The sequence below is a fragment of the Populus alba genome, chromosome 11, assembly GCF_005239225.2.
Source record: "Populus alba chromosome 11, ASM523922v2, whole genome shotgun sequence".
Taxonomy (NCBI): Eukaryota; Viridiplantae; Streptophyta; class Magnoliopsida; order Malpighiales; family Salicaceae; genus Populus; species Populus alba.
Window position 1 is genome coordinate 1028296 of NC_133294.1, and position 22749 is coordinate 1051044.

General features: G+C 33.0%; 2 protein-coding genes across 2 annotated transcripts; both read left to right on the forward strand.

Moving 5' to 3' along the window:
- Positions 1-2304: 2304 nt before the first annotated feature.
- On the forward strand, positions 2305-2916 carry LOC118046061 (nuclear transport factor 2B). The gene is made up of 2 exons (XM_035054821.2): positions 2305-2685; positions 2766-2916. Exons 1-2 carry the CDS (start codon positions 2320-2322, stop codon positions 2838-2840), a joined length of 441 nt encoding a protein of 146 aa, XP_034910712.1. The 5' UTR covers positions 2305-2319; the 3' UTR covers positions 2841-2916.
- A 7626-nt stretch (positions 2917-10542) lies between these two features.
- LOC118046060 (pectinesterase) lies at positions 10543-13191 on the forward strand. The gene is made up of 2 exons (XM_035054820.2): positions 10543-11557; positions 12324-13191. Exons 1-2 carry the CDS (start codon positions 10576-10578, stop codon positions 13013-13015), a joined length of 1674 nt encoding a protein of 557 aa, XP_034910711.1. The 5' UTR covers positions 10543-10575; the 3' UTR covers positions 13016-13191.
- Positions 13192-22749: the final 9558 nt, after the last annotated feature.

Here is a 22749-nt window from a genome sequence, read left to right on the forward strand (position 1 = left end):
ACCCTTGTTGTCTATTGTTGATTTCTAAAATTACAGATGTTTATATTTTTGTGTAAGAGTGGTAAATACTTGCCATGGGGCCAAGTGTATAATTCGTTGAAAGAAATTTTTAGCTCAATATGTTTTGGGACTTTGACTTCTTAAATGGAAAGGCTCCTGGTTGAGCAGATAGTGTACATGTTTCTTTCTGTCCTGGTTTTTGGAGAATTGATGTCTTCATGCTCATAGTATATAATTCTTCATTTCATTCTTTGGAAGTCAACTTTCTACTCAAGCCTGTGGCCGCTGATCGCACCTGGTCACTGGACTAGAAGTTGCTGTTGACTTCGTGTGGTCAAAACTATAGGTATACTTGTATCCTTTGTCCTTGATAATATAAGCTTGAACTGTGAACATAATGAATCAAGTTGGGAGACCATGCCGCCTTCAAATGTTACCGTCTCTTTCTGAGTTCCTTTAAAACTTTTGGATTCCTTGAATTCTTATGTTCTCTCAGGTGTTCCTCTCGATTTTATTTCTCTCTGATTCTCGTCAGAGCATGTTGTTTTAGTTGGCAAGTATGATGTGATTAGAGAATGTTTGCTTTAGAAGAAGCAGAAAGAAAAAAGCGATGTGTGCTTTTTATACTAAAACCAAAGATGTCAATTTTTTTTTAATACAACTTGAAAAATATAGTATCGGATCATAAAATTAATAATTTTAGATAAAAAATTAAATTATATTAAAATTTGATAAAATGAGCCAATAGTATTATAATTAATGAGTGATCAAAAATAAAATGAGAGATAAATAATATGAATCAAAAAATTAATACCAAAGAAATAAAAAGTTTTATAATAAAATTTTTGAAGGTAGAAAATACACATAAATTAGTGACAATCTAGTTGTTTCCCATCTCAATAAGTTTTGATAGATCCTTTTTGGGTTGCAAGTTAATTAATTTAAATTAGTAATTAACTAATAATTTCAATAATAAATGTGTTGAAAAAAATTCAAATTAAAAATAATTATTTAAAATAAATAAATAAATAAAATGTAATAATAAAAAAGTTTTCATGTTAAAATGTTTCCATGGTGCCTGAATCTTCAATTTTTACATATTTTTGACAGATTTGAGTTCTAATTTCAAACATGTTGCTCTCTTCTAATTTCAAACATAATGTTCTCTCTTATTTGAAAGAATTATTGGGCTTATAATATATAGTTGAAAAGTTTCATATGTTTAATTTTTATCCCAACTTTAATCGAAGCAAAATTTCCCCAATAACTTTAGATATGTTCCTAACAGTATACGAAGGTCTTGTTTGACAATATTAGTTTACTAACTTTGACCCTTTGAAATATCATGTTCCCTAACTCTTTTTTACTTAAAAATTTACAACAATATATTTTTATGTATCTAATATTTCCCTATAAAATTTCAACTTTATCTAATATGTAGTTTAAAAAGTATGATTAATCTTGCAAAACTAGTCAACAGATATTTTAACATTAAATTTGGATCTGACTTGGTTCATATAACAAATTTAGTAAACTTGTAAAATAGAACCAAGTTTACTGATTTTATTGTTTTTACAGGAATTAAATCTGTTTTTATTGGTTTCAAGTGTTTAGTCTGATTTAGAATATTAGATACATGTTAACTTGTAAAATCTTGAAACCTTACTGTAAATTACTCAAGGGTTATAGCTTTGGAATGCAAATACAATTGGAGAGAGGATCCGTATGATCTTCTCACTTGTCAAGTTCTTTCTCCATGCCTAGAATAAGGCCATGGTGCCAGTATGTGATGAATGTTAACACAGCTCAAAACCCTTACCATGATGCATCCTCTGGGCTGCTAAAATCTAGTTCGAAACTTTTCTCGCATGGAAATGTATATTTTTCTTCCAGAACCTATAAGTTGTGTTAGTTTGTACCCAATTTAAGTTGGATTGCAGAGAATTATTGGAAACCTAAAAGCCAACAAGCACAAATTTGAAAAGAAGGAAGCGGTCCTACTATATGACACAAAAGGGTAATTTGGACGGCAGAAAAGCTTGAAAGTTATTGTGGATGCCAAGCATTACTTGCTCCAACATCGATCCTTTTCTCCGTTTCAAACCCCATGCAACTTTGCGTAGGAATACAGCGGTTCAGATTCGCGGTTCAGATTGTTTCCAATTACCATAATACCCTCCTTTTCGCTGAATCAGATGCCATAACAAGGGTGTAATAGTCATCCAGTGTCTATCTAGGAGACAAAGCAATATCAACTTTCCTCCCTTTTCCCCCTTTAAAGGCCAAAGCTCTTCGCAGCATATTCGTTTGCTTATATAAATGGCATGGCCTGGTGGTGGCGGAGAAGAGAATCACTTCAATACGGAGATGGAGAGATGCCATGTGCAAGAACAGGTTGAGGTGGTGGGGAAGGCATTTGTGGATCATTACTACAACCTTTTCGACAACGATCGATCCTCTCTTGCTTCTCTTTACCAGCCTACCTCCATGCTGACATTTGAGGGTCAGACGATAGTTGGCGTTGAGGATATCTCCTGTAAGCTGAACAGCTTGCCATTTGGTAACTGCAAACATATGATTAGCACCATTGATTCACAGCCCTCAGCTTATGGAGGGGGCATCGTCGTGTTTGTCAGCGGCAGCCTCCAGTTGCCTGGAGAGGAGCATCACTTGAGATTTAGCCAGGTATGAACATTAGTAGAATACATGCAAAAGAACTTGGAGAATATTGAGGTCAAACTCAAATTTCTTTGATGTTGTTGCAGATGTTTCACTTGATTCCAACACAAGATGGATGCTTCTTCGTGCAAAATGACTTTTTCCGGCTAAATTATGGTTGATTGTTTTCTCTTTTCGGTTCACATGTTGCACTTGTAACCTTAATATTGATTGATGGAATAATATTTTGTATCTTAACTTGATGGTTCAAGTGATTAATTATTATATATAATGTACCTTCGAATTAACTTATAAATCAATCAAAATATACATCAATAGGGACAAAATCTCCTTTTCAAATCATTTTATAGATATAAAAATGAATTAAAAAAAAAAAAAGAACTATTATGGTAGATCTAATGGTTGAAATCAGGATGTTGTTAGCTATTGTATCATGGTTCTGAATCTTCTGACACAATTTTATTATTATTATTTTATTAAGTTTGTGTTTGTTTCTCATCACCGCAATTTATTGTTTCTCATTAATTATGATAAAAAATAATTAAACCTTATTAATTAAGAATTAAGTTATTGGGCTACAAGCCACGACCAAGTCCAGTTAATTGCTCAATTGCTTAGCTCCCCTCCACCTTTTGAAGTTCCAGGATGATGAAAGAAGCCCATTTGCTTTCAACAAAGCAGATTAGCCTTGAGAAGGGGGGGGGGGGCTAAAACCATTGTTTTTTAAAACTTACTATGGGAAGAATTTAGATAGATGAGAGAAATTAAACTAACTTGATTTAATTTAATTTTTTATATTTCATAAAAATATAAATAGTTTTATTTTAAAAAAATTAATAAATTTAGATTATTTTTAATCGAATCATCCTCGATCAATTTTTTTTTTATCTTGTTGAAACTTGAGTCATTTTTATATGAGATATTTTGTAGTTTTTTTTGAGTATTTTTTTTTTCAACATTATTCTTATCAATTTTATTCATAAACTTTTTAGATAATTGGTGTATATCATGTTAAATTGTCTTTCTATGTAGAATTTGCAATGCTATTTTGTTAGAAAAGACCATGAACATTGGATAATACGCAATAGGTAATGCCGCATGCCCCTATTCTTGCCCTTCTTCTGTCACTTGTGAAAATGATCATTTCAATGGCTTAATTAATTCTCTTTAAATCATATCATAATTGTCACCAAGTTAATGATTCTTTTTCTTAAATAAAATTGTTTTTAATATGATTAATTATATCAACCAAATCATATCAAATCTAATCAGATCAATTAAATTTTACTTAATGAATATCTTATCAATTTTAATTAGAAACTTAACCTGAGTTAAGTTTCGAGCTCTAACTCATTATCAAATCAGGCTTCGTTATCAAACCAGGCTTAATCATGCTGGTTTTAACAAGAATCTTTTAAACAATGTTAATTTCTCATAAAATATTGACCACTTGAAACCTAGATCTAAGGCAAGCGGAAATGATGATTTGCGCCAAAAAAAGAAGAACATCCTCTGTATATATATAATCACGTGTTCTCATAAAATATAGATTACATGAAAACTGCAGTAGGTTTTGTGTAGTCTTTATTATAAATTATAATTTGTTTCCCTAGATCTAATAATTCAATACAACCATAGATTCTTCATAAAAAGAAGACTTTGTCGGCTGTAACACGTGAAAAAAGAAGAAAAGGTAACATAACTGTTGCTAAATGAGAGCCGTCGCTTATTTAAAACTATCTGTAAACAAGGGCTCAAGTAAAGTCAGTACAAAAATTAAAAAGTTGATTAAATCCAGAAAATTAAAAAAAACTAATTAAAAAAATTAAATTATAAAAAAAATCAATTAAAAATTTTTTAAAAAATTAACTGGTTCGGTTTTAGTTTCAGTTTTTAAATCTGAAAAAAAAAAAAAAATCAAAGCAAACCTAAACCGAAAAAACTAGAAAAAAAACTAAGCCAACTGAGCCAAAACCGAGCCAAATCAAAAAAATCAAGTCAAACTGGTTTGAATAGGTTTTTGTTTTAAAAAACCAAACTGAAATCGATCATTTTGAATTGGTTTTTATTTTAAATTTTTTTTTAGGTATAATAACTTTATTTTTAATAAAAATTCAATCAAACAAAAAATAATTACCTCTAAGCTTAAGGATGTTAAAGCTAACAATTAAAAAAGGGGAAAGAAAAATATTAATTTTCTTCTTCTTTGGATCATAATAGCTAAAATGGAAGCCTTTATCTTGATGTAGCCATTTTACTTCTATACCGTCGTCCTACCATGCTTCTAAATCTTTAATACCATAATTCTTAATAAAAATAAAAAAAAAATTATCATAGAGTTAGTATTATGGTTAAAAAGGTTTTATTTCTTTCATGATTTTTTGGTTAATATTTTGGAACCAACACTCAAATGTTTTTATTAGTGCTTCTTTGAATGCACTAGAATGTCAATGCGAATGTGAAAGGTATTATAGGTATATGTGTAAACCTTCAAAATTATTCGAATAAAATGCTTTATTTTGATTGATGCACACTCAAGAATACACTAATAATTAACTAATTTTTTTTCTTAAAAAATAATATTTTTAGCATTATAATTAACTATATAATCCAAAAATAAAACAATTACCTTTAACTATGTATTCATAATTATTAAACTCAGTCTAATTTATTTAATCAACTCGGTAACTCTTTGATCCGAGACTTGTTTTAGACTAGGTTTGATCTTGAACCATCTAAGAAGTTGGCTGGGTTGAAACTTGGATGACACTTGTTCTATTTTTTAAAAAAGTTTTTATCCAACAATATTGTTTCAATTTTTTTTAATCTATCTTAAACAAATTTGTTTTGGACAAAAAAAAAACCTAGATTTACCCATTAAAACTCATAAGTTTACTATAGTAACCTATAACCAGGCTCATCATATAACACCTTATAAATTCTTAATGATATAAATCTTTCATTAGCCTTAAATTCAGGAAAAACTAAGTACATATATATATATATATATATATATATATATATATATGATATAGTACTTAAAAGTACATGTTTATCAAGGTTTTATATCATCATTTTGCACATGAAGTATCAATAACTCCTTAACTAAAGCATGTTTTATAATAACAAGTTTGATACTATAAAATACCTTAATTTATGGTAAATGTTCATCTTAAATGCAAGCCTATCACATAAATAAAAAGATTGAATGATGAGTTTAAGTATTGAAAGTGAAAGGACAAAAAGATGGTCAAACTTAGAAAATAGATGCTGGTGCAGTCCAAACCGGAATATTGCTCGGTAATTGGATCATGTCTAGAGCTCTAGATCTCGGATTTAGGTCCATTTTATATGGATGGAAAGGTAAGACAAAGGCCTACAACTTTCATGAGGAGCCCAAGATTTAAAAAGGCCGTTTTGAAGTCCAAATTGAAGGAACAACGAAGAAGTCCGAAGTTGTCCTACAGCCCAGACACTATTTAGTGTTCAACCCATATCTTGAGTTCTAGAAGTCCAAATGACTTCATCTTTTTTTTTTTTGTTGGAAAGCTGAGACAATTTCCTAGAACATTCTTGAGGATTCTGGGAAAATTATAATGTTAGCAATGACGTCTTATTCAGACAAGAAGATAAGGATTGTCACCAAGTCAAGATGTGGCCACCCACTCATCAATTAGTCAACAAATCAATAGTTCCAAATTTTGGCCTATAAAAGAAGGCACTTACCATGTATTGAGGCATCTTGGTTTCCAGATCAAGATCATGCTCTTGCTTTCTCTCTTTGTATTGCTTATGTTTTGCTTTCATTAATATCAAGTTTATGCACTTCATTTCTTTTCCTTTACTTAGTTAACTTCTTTCTCATTTATGTTCTTATCTTGTTCATTTATGTTTCTTTCTTTCATTATGTTTAGCTAAGTTAATTATGTCAAGGTGAAAAGGGTACACTAATGGTGTAAGAACAAGTATAATATAAACTTAACATTGACTTTAACGTTGGATACTAACATGTTTTATATTTGTTATTTTGTTCACTTTTAATACTTTGCTTGTTAAATGATTAATCTAGATTTATGTTGTATAACACATGGTACAACAAATACTTGGTACTTTCATAGCCCATACTGTATGGTATAACCGACACCTAAGCTATGAAAGGAACTTGATTTGTTGTTAACATAAGTTATAATCATGAATGTCTGCCAACATTTACAAGTATTAGCTTTATTCGAATAAGATAACTAATGTAATCATGTTAACAATTTATAATCTGATTGGAACCTCCTTTATGTGTAGTTTCCAATTGAATAATAAGAGTTTATACTATACTTGTTTGAAGTACCATTAGTGGATCCTCTAACCTTGACATTTATTTTTATCGTTGTTTAATCCTTACATTAATCTTTCATCTCAAAGTTCTCATTAATTTCTTCATCTTCTTCTTATTTTACTACTACTACACTACTACTACTATTAATATTATTAATATTATTATTATTATTATTATTATTATTACATTATTCTGTTTATATTATATAATATATCCCTTTGATCTTTTCATAAACTCAGTATATAGGTTGGAAACCTGTGACCCGATCTTTTAGATCATTCTCAGGTGTAACAACGTCACGTACTGAGTATTATTATTATTATTATTTGTTGTTGTTGTTGTTGTTTGTTGTTGTCTTGTTATTTATAATTTATACAATTAACCTCTTCTGTGGTTCGACCTCGGTCTTGCCGGGTTATTTATTACTTCGACACTCCTGCACTTGGGAGAAGACATCAAGCTTTTGGTCGTGTCAATATATATAAAACAACTCAATCCTGTTATATTTTTAAATTTTTTTTAATAAATTGTTATAATCATCTTGGATTACAATCATATCAACCATCATACTAAAAATACAGAGTAATACAAAATAAACATGAATATATTGATGTTTACATAAACATTCTAAAATTTTTAATAGAAAACATGAGTTTTTTTCAATTTAAATAAATTTTTACTTAATTAAAAATAGCTAATTAAAGATATGCCAATATCAATTACCCTACATCATTAACCTTTAATTTTTAGATAATCAATTTTTTACTGTATACCCCACAGATGTTATCAGATTCTATAACCTGAAACAGATAATCACGTCCGTATTAATGCTGATATTAACGTGATCTCATTGATATCTTCACCCTCTACTGTAACAAATTATTTTTCTGTTTAACTACATAACAATTACTAATTTTCTTGACTAAATAATTTATTACAACACCACTCCTCAGTGTCTTACAACCTTTGATCCGATATTCATACTAGAAGTCAAGAAACTGAAAAAATCAAGAAAACCAAGAAAAAAATAATTAAAAAAACCAAACTAAAAAAAAACTAATTAAACCAATTAAAATTTTGAAAAAACTGACTGGTTCGGTTCAGTATTGATTTTAGACTTATAAAACCGAACCGAACCGAACTGAAAAAATAACAAAAAAAAAACCGAGCCAAAACCGAAAAAACCGAGCCAAAACCGGAAAAACCGAGCCAAACCAGAAAAAACTAAATCAAACAGGTTTTTTCCCTAAAAAACCAAACCAACCAAAACCGACCGATTCAAACCAGTTTCGGTTTGGTTTTTCTTTTTTAATTTTAATTTGGTTATATTTTTTTGATAAAAATCAAACCGAACCAAATTTGCTAACCTCTAGTTCATACGGGGTTTTACACGCGAGGTCTTGTAACTTTGTTGTCTTTGTATTCTAGTCAACGAAGAGGGGCAAGGAGTTGTTGGAATGCCATTAATGAGCTAGCTTTATCTCAGTATTAAATTATAAAGATAAGCAATTATATCGCAACTTTCTTTATCCCCGGGCTGCTACAAATTTAGATTTTGTTGAAACTTTAGACTTGTTGATTTTACGATTTAAAAATATTTTTAAAAAAATCTAAATTTATTTTTTATTTTTTTTTATAAACTCTAAATTAATATATTTTTAGTATTTTTTAAATCAAAACTAAATCTTTTAAAATTATTCAAAATATTTTTAAAATATAAAAACAAAAAGAAACCGAATCTTGAAAACTCCTAAGCAAGTGGATGAAGAAAACTATGATTATGCACAAAAACAATATTTTCCTCAAAGTATTTTAAAGTTGAAAACTGAGGTGGTTTTTGGCACTATCTTCATAACTTTGTTGGCTGTCTTATCTTTTTAACAAATAGCAATCAATATGTGATAACAATTAAATAATCAAAAGTTTCCAAGTAGACATAAGTCTCAGGCAGCCTCTGGAATTTTAAAGATTATTTTTGTTATTGTTCTTAATTTAAAAATATATTAAGATAATATTTTTAATATAAGTGTATTAAAACAATATAAAAACAGAAAAAAACTAATTTAAAGTAAAAAATTTAAAATTTTTTTAAAATATTTTTAAAACACAACCATACATCATCAAAGAAAATATTTGGTAGAAAAGATAATCCTATCGCACGTTGGAAAAGATTAAAGAATTCCATCATTTTATCCACTATGGGCTAATTATGACAAGTCCATGAAAAGGAAACATCCAATGAAAAGAGAGAACTTTCATATATAATAATAATAATAATAATGTTTTAGCCAGTGCCATGATTGCCTACATATTCATAAGAAAATACCCACTTCCCTCTTAGTGATTCCACGTGAACGGCTAGAAATATGTGAAGTGTATGGCTAATCCCTCGAAGATAAATAAATAAATAAATAAATAGTAAAATAAGAAGGGTTGATCTGATCTATTAAAGGAATATATTCCTCTCTTGGCTTTTACAACATATTATACTAAATTATTATAGATATTTTTCTTTGAATATATGTAGATATAGTCTCAATGTTTAAAAAGCCAGGAAAATGTTATCTAAAGGTGTGAAATATAAATGGAAATATCTCAAGTCTTTAGTGAATTTATGTGTGCTCGTAGTTTTCGTGGTTTAAGAAAATTGATGGTTTCAAATATTTTAAACCAGTCAACATTCCACCACTGCGCAACGACTAATCACATGGAATGATAGCGACATTTACCAGCTACAGAAAACGAAAATAATCCTAGATGCTTCCTATCGTCCATAAATATACTATATTATTTTACGCTTTTTATTCTTCTTAATTATTTTATTAATGTTGTTTAGTTTGTAAGTATTTGATATATATATATAGATTGAAATAGAGTGAGATATATATGAATATAGTTTTGATTCTGAGATATGATGAGAGTTTTTTTTAAATAGATATATGGTATGATGTGGGATGTGTCAATGAAAGTTTCAATAATATTCATAATTTAATTAATTTATTATTTTTATAACTTAGAAGAATTTATTAGAAGAATCAGTGTATATATGGAGGATGTTTCTTTAAGATAACTTAGAGGAATTTATTATTTTTTTTCAAATGTATATATAGAGGATGTTTCTTTAAGATAATTTAAAAAGATCATTTAGTTTGCATTTTAATCAGTGTTATTAGGATAAAAGAAGAATAATATGTTTATTTTAGAAGAATAAAGACCATAATATAAAGATAAATATTTTTATAAGAATTTATCTCTTTATCCCAATAATCTTCATTTTAAATATTTTAAAATAATAATCAAACACTACTTTAATTTAATCTCAATGGTTAAAAAAAAAAAAGCTTTAAAATTACCCTTTAATGTAGAATTTCTTTTTGCATGTATCAATGCATTTTTATAACTTATCCTAAAAACACACGCATGTGACTTTTAGCCTATAGGTGTCGACAACTTCGATTTTAATATATTATGAACATAAACTAAAGAGACAATTCTCTTATTGTTTTCTATTTGCTTTGTGGTATCTTAATTCATGGAGCACTATAAATACGAGAGAGGATAAGTCCATGGAAAAAGCAAACACCGCTACCATGGCGACAATGAATACTCCTCTACTAGCCACCCCCAAGACCTCTCGTCCCAAAACTATATGTCTGGTTCTCTCCATGGTTGCAATCTTAAGCTCAACCACACTAGTTACCATGCGCTATTACACAAAAACTAGCCCCTCTTCCCCTCCTGGCCTCTTGCAAAACTTATGTGACCGTGCCCATGACCAAGAATCATGCCTAGCCATGGTCTCACAAATAGCTTCAAACACATCCACTAAAACGAGCCAAGTCGGTCTACTTCAGCTCTTGCTAGGAAAATCCACACCCCACATACAAAATACTATTGAAAAGGCCAAGGTTATTCACAGTCGGATCAACGATGCTAGAGAACAAGCGGCTCTAGGAGATTGCGTGGAGCTGATGGAGATCTCCAAGTACAGAATCAAGGACACAATAGTTGCTCTTGAAAGTGTTTCATCCAGATCCCATGCAAATGCTCTTACGTGGCTTAGCAGTGTCCTAACCAACCATGATACATGCTTAGACGGGCTAAATGGTCCAGCCAGGTCCACAATGGAGCCATACCTCCATGACTTGATACTGAGAGCAAGAACTTCTCTAGCCATACTAGCTGCAATCTCACCCTCGAAAGAAAATAATGAGATCTTTCCATTGAAAGATGATTTTCCATCGTGGCTACTTAGCATGGATAGAAAGCTTCTAGTTGCTCTGCCGAAGGACATCAACGCTGATGTTACGGTGGCTAAAGATGGGAGTGGTAAGTACAAGACTGTGAAAGAGGCTGTGGCATCGGCACCGGATAATGGCAAGACTAGGTATGTTATTTATGTGAAGAAGGGGAAATACAAGGAGAATGTTGAAGTGGGAAAGAAAAAGAAGAACGTGATGCTTGTTGGTGATGGCATGGATTCCACTATCATTACTGGTAATTTGAATGTTGTTGATGGGTCTACAACATTCAACTCTGCCACTGTAGGTACAGATCTTCCTCCTCTTTCCTTTTCTTTATTTCTTCTGCAAATCAAATTAATCCAGCCCTTTTCTCATCATAAAATCATTGTCGATGGTTTTCTTTTTCCAAATATTATCTCATCTCATTTAGGAGTCCAACTAGGCAGATCAGAGAGCACATTCGAACACGCCACCATATAGAAAAGACAAACAAAGGGAAAATTGAAATATATCTTGAAGTTTGCCCTCTTTTGTTATGAAGGATAGCAAGCCGGCTAATATAAATCAGTGAATGAGATTTCTTCAATGATTTGAAGTACTTTCTTTTGGAGTGAATTCATTACTATATTATTTGGAGTAGATTTACTCTTTTTGATGGAATTGAATATTTATAATTTTAATATAATAATGATTTAGATAAAAATTTTTAAAAAATTACAATAAACATTATTTATTTGGATTAAAATTGTCTGATTGGATGATGATATTCACGTTATAATTAATTATTATATTAATTATTTATAATTTATATTATAATAGATTTTATTTTCCAATGGGTTTCGATATTTTTTATTGTATTATTTTTAATTTAAAAATATTTTGCAATATAATATCTCACACCTAAATGAGGAAAAAACATTTGATTCCATGAGCAAGCTTAGAATAGTCCCAAATCACAAGCATGCTTACGAATTAAAAGGCTTGTACCTTTCATAATTAGTTTCTTACAAATTAAATACTCGCCCTCATTAGACGTCAAACCAACCAAGTTTTATGATCTATGAATGCAGCTGCTGTCGGTGATGGATTCATAGCCCAGGACATTTGGTTCCAAAACACCGCTGGCCCAGAGAAGCATCAGGCGGTGGCCCTCCGCGTCGGAGCTGATCAATCAGTGATTAACCGATGCCGCATTGATGCCTATCAAGACACCCTCTATACCCACAGCCTCCGGCAATTCTACAGAGATAGCTATGTTACTGGCACAGTGGACTTCATCTTCGGCAATGCCGCTGTGGTGCTCCAAAACTGCAAGCTTGTACCACGAAAGCCCATGAGTGGACAAAAGAACATGGTAACAGCCCAGGGAAGAACTGATCCAAACCAAAACACGGGGACATCAATCCAGAAATGTGACATTATAGCAAGCTCCGATCTTACGCCTGTCAAGAGCTCATTCAAATCATACTTGGGCCGTCCATGGAAGGAGTACTCAAGGACTGTGGTAATGCAGTCCAATATTGGTGACCTTATTGATCCGGCTGGGTGGTCAGCGTGGGATGGGGAGTTTGCCCTAAAGACTTTGTACTATGGTGAGTATTTGAACCAGGGAGCAGGCGCTGGTACTAGTAAAAGAGTGAATTGGCCAGGTTATCATGTCATTACTAGTGCTAATGAGGCCAAGAAATTCACAGTGGCTGAGTTGATACAAGGAGGGGTTTGGTTGAAGTCTACTGGAGTTTCTTATACAGAAGGGCTGTGATGATAGACCGGGGTCATCGTCTTCTCAAAACAAGTGAAATGTTGTGGCTTTTTGTTTCCCCTCTTTTTGCCCTTTTAGAACCATTTCGGTCGGTAGAAATGGGCTCAACTTTTTTTTTTTTTACTAGATATAATGGGTTTTGAGTTATTAATAAGAGCTTTCTTCATTTCGTTTAAGCAATTCTCTCCCTGTGTGTATTATGATTAGGGGAAAAATGCTTAATATCGATGCTTTAAGTATTCGATGAAGTGACTACTAATTTCGGAGCATTTCGAAATATATTATATATATATATATATCAAAATATTAATTTAATAAATATAATTTCAATTCAAGTTCAATATTAAATTAATTTTTGAAATTATATAATTCAAGTTGCAAACATAAGTAAAAAAAGTGAGTTAACCAATATGATTCGATCGACTCGACGAACCCAAAAACAACCTTAACAATTAGTAAAAATATAAGTTGACTATAAAAAAAATCAAGACATCTTTTAAAAAAAAAAATTGAAATGACAATATATTAGATTGACTTGGGTCTATCTAGGTTAATCTTTCAAACCCATGACTTAGATCATGAGATTATGATAATCCCAAATAAAACAAATCAAAAACAAATTATAAAGCTTAATTCTCAATAAACTTATTGTTAAATAATAAAATTGAAAAAACTTCAATGTAAAAAAAGAACACAATAAAATGACATTTCTAAAAGAAATTAAAATTTAAACAAAATTACAAAAAAGTCATTAATGATCACAAGATTTATTTTTTTGTATTTTTTATTTGACCATTGACAGTGACTTTTTCTGAACTTCATTGCCTTAAAATGTTAACTAGAAATATAATAGTATGCCAATAAACTTCTCGTGAAATTTCAGCCCGATTCAACAATCAGATTGAAATATATGATTAATATCGTAAAATTAGATAATATTGTTTTTTTAAAAAAACAAAAAAAAACACACAATTTGACCGAGACAAAACCAAAATGTTTCAAATGGAATTGGGTGGAATTTTCAAAATAAACCAAGATTTTGAGCGAGAAGAAATTTATTTTGTTTTATCTTGTTTTTTGAATTGGAATAAGATATATAATTATTTTGGATAAAAATGAACGAAATTGATAACCTTGCATTACAGTGACATGAATCTCCACTTTGGTGAAAGAGAAAGGTTTTGAATATATTTTTTCTTTTCTTTTTCATTTTTTTTAATAGTTAAACATGAAGATTTCATTTTCTCTCAATTAAAGATATAGATTACAAGATGAAAAAATCAAATAAAAATAAATAAATTTAATCTCGATAAGAAAAGTTCAGTTCACAAGTATTATCTAACACTACTATAAAAGTAAATATAAACATCTCAAGTTTCTATTGAATTAACTCTATGTGTAGTCATAGTTTATATCGTTTGAAAAAGAATCCCATTACAAAGTGGCACTATGAGTAAAAAGCTATGTGTGGTTTCTTATTGTCAACAATCCCAGATTAGAAAATGAGCATCTAGCGAAACCCGTGTCATGACATTTTATGAAAGTGAAATTTACCAACTACTTTGCAAAGAAAAGGAGAACAATCCTAGATGCTTCTTAGGGTACGTAACTGGTAAATTTCCGATTGTTTGTAATTGGTAATTGATAATATGAAAGCTGGCTTGGTAATCCATATATTTTCCCGAGTCAATTCTAGATTGGTTTGAAAACTATACCTTTTTTTAATAGCTATTTATGACACAAAGCCATCTTATTATCTATTTTCTTTGGTCATGTCTTGATCGAGGACTACGATAGTCTATTTGTTTATGTGTTTTTAAAAGTATTTTTTAAAAAATTTAATTTGTTTTTATTTTTTATTAACTTTAAATTAATATGTTTTTAGTGTTTTCAAATCATTTTGATGTGTTGATGTCAAAATTTTTTTTTTAAAAAATATATCATTGGCATATATTTTAGCATGAAAAATTATTTGAAAAGCAATTGCAACTATACAGCCAAACAAATATACAAGGAAAATAACCGGTAGAGAAAGCATAGCAAGGGGAAAACCAGCTACTACCATGGCTACAATCAACCATCCTCTACTTCATACGCCCGAAGCCTCTCACCAAAAAACCATTTGTCTAGTTCGCTCTTTGGTTGCAATCTTAAGTTCAACCACGCTAGTTACCATCAACTACTACTCAAAAATCATGCCCACTACCCCTATTGGCTTATTGCAAAACCTCGTGACCATGGCCCTGATCAGTCATCATTCCTAGCAATATTAATCACACAAATTGCCTCAAACACAACAATCAAGATGAACCATGTTAATCTACTTTATTTTTTGTTAGAAAAATCAACACCCGACATTCAAAATATCATTGAAAAGGCCAAGGATGTTAGCCGTCTAAGCAATGACCTTAGTGAACAAGCGGCTATACTTGATTGCGTGGAGTTAATAGAGTTCTCCATAAGAAGAATCAAAGACTCGATAGTTGATCTTGAAACTATTAAGACATCCAATCCCTATGTACATACATGGCTTAGCAAAGTTGAGAATAATAGAATAGCTTAGATTATATCTTAGCCAACCTTTCATATTTATATATATGTAGCAGTACACGACAGTAATTGTAGGAATCACAATATTGAAATAATGTTACATTAATTCCTATACATATATGTACATGCTATACATTGTATAATATATCCCCTCAAGCCGAGGGTAGAGGATTGACCTGAAGCTTGTAACAAAAAGCAGTAAAGGAAGCAGCAGAAAACGGCTTGGTGAAGACATCGCAATATGAATCTGAATATTTTTCTTTGCAACCTGGTCTTGGACAAAGTGGTAATCCACCACAACATGCTTAGTATGAGCATGGAAAATAGGATTTACTAAGAGATAGGTGGCGCCGGGGTTATTATACCAAATGATAAGAGTAGAGATGGAGAGAACCTGCAGATCTATTTATAAATATTGAAGCCATATGACCTCAGCAGTACTATCTGCTAAGGCTTTATACTCAGCCTCAGTAGAGGAGCAAACAACTGTGCGTTACTTGCCTGACTTCCATAAAATTGGCGTCTGATAAAAAAAAACAAGTAACCACTCGTAGACTTGTGATCATCCATACTACTAGCTCAATCTGCATTTGTAAAACCATGTAGAGCAAAGGAGGAACCTCGAGTGATATGGAAACCATAAGATGTCATACCTTTAAGGTAGCGTAGATATGTTTAATGACGACCCAATGAGAATTTGCAGGAGCATACATAAACTGAAAAACTCTATTAACAACAAAGCAGATAATTGAGTGGGTGATGGTAAGATACTGAAGAGCACCCATAATTTGACGAAATCGTATATGATCATAGAATGGATTATCTGGCATTATATTAACTTTCAGAGGAGAGACTGTAGTATCAATGGGTTTACAAGAAGTTATATCTGCCCGAGTAAAGATGTTAAGAATATATTTGTGCTAACACAACATCAAACTCATACCTGTAGACTAAACTTCAATACCTAGAAAGTAATGAAAAACGTCTAAGTCGTGAAGCTTAAATTCAGAGCTCAGTAACTATATTAGGCAATGAAGCATAGTAAAGTTACTACCCGTAAGTAGAATATCATCAACATACACCAGAAGATAAAAGATATTAGTACCATCAGACAAGATAAACAAGGAGGTGTCAACCTTGGAGGCAAGAAAACCAATAGAGAGTATAAGATCATTAAGACGAGTGTACCATGCTCTTAGTGCTTGTTTTAAACCATACAACAACTTGTGTAATCTGCACAAAAGATGAAAGAGTAGAGTCAACAAAACCTGGAGGTTGTTTCATGTAAACGTTTTCAGTAAGAACACCATTGAGAAAGATATTATAAATATCAAGTTGATAAATATTTCAATTACACAAAACCATAATGGAAAAGACTAATCTGACGGTAGCCTACTTAATAACTAGATTGAGGGTTTCAGAATAATCAATGCCTTCTTGCTGGGTAAAGCCTATAGCAACGAGGCATGCTTTGTAACGCTTAATGCTATCATCAACATGACGTTTGATCCGATACACCCATCTATTGCCAACATTCATCGAAGGATGAAAAGGAACTAAAGACCATGTGTTATTAGAGCGCAAAGCCTTGATCTCATCATACATAACATCATGCCAAATGACATACCTGTTAGTATCAAAGAATGCAAGGGGTTTAGAAGAGGAAGATAGCAATACTTGTGGTGAGGCAATAACAATGGCAGTGGAAGCAACTAGATTTGTTGTCTTCGGCTGTCGTGATCAAAGGACCATATAATGTCTGCTACAACAGATAAGAGGATAAATCAACCATCGTATTCAGGCCAACTGAAGGGGTTGAGGGAGAATTTGTCACAAGTAGAGGGCTAGCAGAAAAAATGAGACTAACAATAAAGGCAAAATCTATAGCAGCTTTGACATTGGCCAAATAAGGAGAAAAAAAGGAGGAACTAAAGATCGTCCCAACACTAACAGAGGTATTATGTAAGAGGCTAGGGGAAATTGATTTACAAGCTGTACCTGGAGCAGAATGATTAGATAAACATGCATGTGATGATGGGCAAGTGAAGGGTAGAGGTTGCGGTGCGTGGGTAAAGAAGGGTGGTAGAGTAGAGGTAGATGAGGGATGGTGAGGGGTTGTATGAGTGGTGAACAATAGGGAATGGAGCAGATTTGGAAAGAGGGTAGTGGCAGGTTGGGTGGGGAGAGGAGTGGAAACCTTTGAAATAGACATGACGAGAGATATAAATGCGTTGAGATGCAATGTCAAAACATTGATAACCAAGGTGAAAAGAGCTGTAACCAAAAAACACGCATGGAGAGGAACAAAAATTCAATTTATGATTGTTATCGGGATGTAAAAAAGGAAAGTAAAGACACCCAAAAGTACATAAAATATGATAATTAGGAGATTGTTAAAACAAACAATCAAACGGGGATCTATTTGCACAAACAAGAGTAGGCATATGATTTATAAGATAAACCGAAGTTTCAAAAGCATAATTCTAAAACCGGAATGATGCTTTATATTGTTTTAGAAGAGTAAGTCTGGTTTCCATAATATGTTTATGAGGACGTTCTACCATGTCATTTTGTTTATGAGTGTGAGGACAAATCAGACGATGATGAATACCAATGGTTTGAAAGAAAGTGGATAGTTTGCGGTATTCACCGCTCCAGTCAGTTTGAACAGATTTTATTTTTGATGAAAATTGACGCTTAATGAGAGTCTAAAATTGGTTAAAACCATAGTAAACATCAAACTTGACAACAAGAGGGTAATACCATATATATTTTGTGTACACATCAATAAAAGTAACAAAATAATGATAGCCATCCAAAGAATAACGGGGAGAAGGACCCTATACATCACTAAAAATTAATTCAAGCAAAGTAGAAGTTTTGTGACCCGTAGGTCCTAAATACAGACGTGATGATTTTCATAATTGGACAACTTTGACATTAAAAATTAAGATGTTTGTTGTTACCAATAATCCTTTTTTCGAGACTAATAATTAAAAAATATGATAGATAGGATGACTTAGTCGACGATGCCATAAATCAATGGAAGTAGAAATGCAGGGAGATAAATAGGCTTGAAGAACTAACATGACGGAAGACCTGAACAAAACATAGAGACCATCTTTACTCTAACCTAATAGGATGACTTCATTGGTGTTGAGATCCTTGACATAAAACATAAATGGGTGAAATTCAAAATAAACATTGTTATCGAAACAGAATTTCTAAACAGAAAGATATGAAGAACATTACAAAGTGAAGGAATATGAAGAACATGATCGATATGAGATATGTGAAGTCCTTTACCATCATCAACATGCCAATTCATTACTGAGTTATGGTTCTGAAGCATCCAAGGTTACAAGACTAGGTGTAACGTATTGATTGGCATCGGTGTTCGGAAACCAATCGGTAGTACCTATGGAGGAGATATTACATAACGCCAGATTTGTACTAGGTTGTTGTCTATAACCTTGGTGTTCAAATTGAGGGCAGTGAAGAGTTGTATGGCTGAATGTTTGACATAATTGGCAGTGTGGATTTTGCCCCTTGTTGCATTACCAATTACCTTGTTTGTTGTCATTTGTGGAGGAGCTGTGAAGGCTGCAGAATTCTGGTTTGCATGCTGCAGATATGTTCCTTCTGTTGTTTAACTAGTTGGGACACCAACCTTTATGAAAAAGGCCCCTATTGCGACCAAAGTTTCCAGAAGACTGGCGTTGAGAGATAAAGGCTGAAGGAGGTGTGTTGGGCGTGGGCAACAAGTGAGCATTAATGGCAACATACCCTATGAATGGATGAGATGATTTATGTATAATCCCGAGAAAAAAAAAAATAATAAAAAAAATCAAGGCTAGATTAAATTTAAAGGAAATAAACTAAACTAGAAAGAAGTGGGGGCAAAACAAATACACTTAAAGAAGATGGGGCCTAAATGCAAATAAGAATAATTATAGAGCATAAGTACTCCTTTTGTCATAAAAAAAAAAAAACAGATCTGGAGATAACGTAAAGAAAGAAAAGAGGGAGTTTTATGTTCATTTTTACAAACCATCCAAGATTAAGGGTTGTAGGTAAAATAAAACACTGGTGGGAAAGGGGTTAACAAGAAGAGAAGAGGGAAGGGCCGACTGCCATTAAAAAGAAAGAAAAAAAAAAGAGGGATCAAAACTTTGAGGTGTATCGGGAGGGACCACAGGTGTGGGGCAACAACAACAACAGCAGCAAGGGAGTACGAATAGAGCTTCTATTTTAGGTAGGTGAATCGCACCTATACTTCCTAGTTAATTTCCATGATTTATTTATATTACCAATGTGAATTGTGCATTTCTGAATGTATGGGTATTCAAGGTGAAAAGTTGTGTAAATTGCCAAATGATGAAATTATCATTGACAAAGGAAATATGAGAAGTGCGAATTGAGGCGTAAACTAGCATACATTTAGTGTATGTTAGGATCCCGGGTAATGGGATCATCATGTAAGGACTAACATACATTTAGTGTATGTTAGGATCCCGGGTAAGGGGATCACCATGTATCGGCTAGCATACATTTAGTGTATGTTAGGATCCCGGGTAAGGGGATCGCCATAATTGGACTAGCATACATTTAGTGTATGTTAGGATCCCGGGAAAGGGGATCACCATGTATGGGCTAACATACATTTAGTGTATGTTAGGATCCCAGATAAGGGGATCACCTTGGAATGACTCATATGGAGTGATGGTGATGGTACCGGTGATATTGGTATCGGTAATGTGATAAGCAAAAAGAAAAAAATGATCATGTTCAATCTCTCATAGAGTCTATAATGAAGGTTGAAAGTGGTAGAGGGAACAATTAATAATAGTTGGACAAGGAAGGGATTATAATAATAATAATAATAATAATAATAATAATAAAGAAAACTAGAAGGGAGAGGCAAATGAACTATGAAATTGCTCTGGAATGCCGGGGAGATGTTATATTTGTAAAAGTGAGGGGCATCGATGGAGAGAGTGCCCGCATGTAGGCAGGGGCTGTTACTATTGTGGGGACATGAGTCACAGGAAGAAGGATTGTCCTCGTAGAACCATAGAGGGAGTCCATAGTCAGAGGACTGAGGTTCAGAGCCAGCAGCAATCAGTGACAGTTGATCGTCCAATCAGGTCTACTCAGTCAGGGACAAGTGCCACTCATGGGAGGCCCAGAAATCAAGAGGGGAGGACTCAGGGTCGGGTATATCACATGACCCATGAGGATGTGGGAGTTGTACCTGATGTGGTGGCAGGTACTTTACAGTTAGATACAATACAAGTTTATGCTTTATTTGATCCTGGAGCTAGTCATTCCTTTATATCTTATAGAATTGTGAATAACTTGCGTATGTTATCTAGTAACTTGAGTATAAGGGTGACGGTTAGTACGCCTTTGGGAGAGAGTATACATATTGATGATATTTATAGAGGGGTAAAACTATATATTGGAGGATTAGAGTTGAGGATAGATCTTATGCCGTTAGAGTTATATGATTTTGATGTGATTCTAGGTATGGATTGGCTAAGTAAACATAAGGCACAAGTGGATTGTTTTACCAAGACAGTGACAATCCAAGGAATAGGTGATAAAAGGGTAGTGTTTAAAGGGGAAAGAAGGGTAATTCCAAGCTGTGTAATTTCAGTCTTGGTTGCTAGAAAATTACTGAGAAAAGGTTGTTTTGCTTGGTTAGCCCATGTAAGAGAATCGGGGAAAGGTAGCATAGATTTGGCTAGTATTCCTATTGTGAGGGAGTTTCGAGATGTATTTCCAGAAGAGCTGCCTGGATTACCTCCAATTAGAGAAATTGAAGTTTCCATAGAAACTATTCCAGGAGTTTCTCCTATAGCCTAGTCTCCTTATAGGATGGCACCTATGGAATTGGCAGAACTAAAGGTCCAACTTCAGGAATTGTTAGATAAAGGCTTCATTTGGCCTAGTAACTCGCCATGGGGAGCTCCGGTATTGTTTGTAAAGAAGAAGGATGGCACCCTTCGTTTGTGCATTGATTATCGTCAATTGAATAAAGTGACGGTGAAGAACAGATACCCACTTCCACGAATAGATGACTTGTTTGATTAGTTAAAGGGTGCTAGAGTGTTCTCTAAGATAGATCTGAGATCTGGATACCACCAGTTGAGAATCAAGGAACAAGACATACAAAAGACTGCCTTCCGAACCCGTTATGGGCATTATGAGTTTTCAATGATGCCTTTCGGGTTAACCAATGCTCCAGCCATGTTTATGGATTTGATGAATCGGGTGTTTCGGCCTTACCTGGACCAATATGTGGTTGTATTTATCGATGATATTCTGGTATATTCCAACTCTCACTTAGAGCATGAACAACATCTAAGGGTTGTGCTACAGACTTTAAGGGAAAATCAATTATATGCAAAACTGGATAAGTGTGAGTTCTGGCTCAAGGAAGTAGTATTTTTAGGCCATGTGATATCCGCAGAAGGAATAATTGTGGATCCAAGAAAGGTCGAGGCCGTGTTAAAATGGAAAAGACCTACCAATGTGACAGAAATCCGGAGTTTCTTGGGTCTTACCGGATATTACGGGAGGTTTATTGAAGGATTCTTCACCATAGCATCACCTTTAACCAAGTTGACTTGCAAGGAAGTCAGGTTTGTTTGGTCGGAAGAGTGTGAAGCGAGCTTTCGAGAACTGAAGGAAAGGCTCACTTCTGCTCCTGTGCTGGCCCTTCCATCGGGGATAGAAGGGTTTGTGGTATATAGTGATGCCTCAAGAAGGGGCCTGGGATGTGTATTGATGCAACACAGTCGAGTGATTGCTTATGCATCAAGACAGTTAAAGTCACATGAGGTGAATTACCCGGTTCATGACCTAGAACTTGCAGCGGTGGTGTTTGCTTTAAGAGTATGGAGACATTATTTGTATGGGACACAAGTCCAAATCTTTACAGACCATAAAAGTCTGAAGTATTTAATGTCACAGAAGGAGTTGAACATGCGACAGAGAAGATGGTTAGAGTTAATAAAGGATTACGATTGTGTGATTGACTATTATCACACCCCCACCACAAAAAATTATTTTATAAATGGCGCGACATCGGCTAGCGATTTTCGTTGTGTTCTAATGATTTGGTTCTTTGGAATCGCCACCTAGTATTTGGTCACTAGGAACCCTAACTGGTCTTTCAG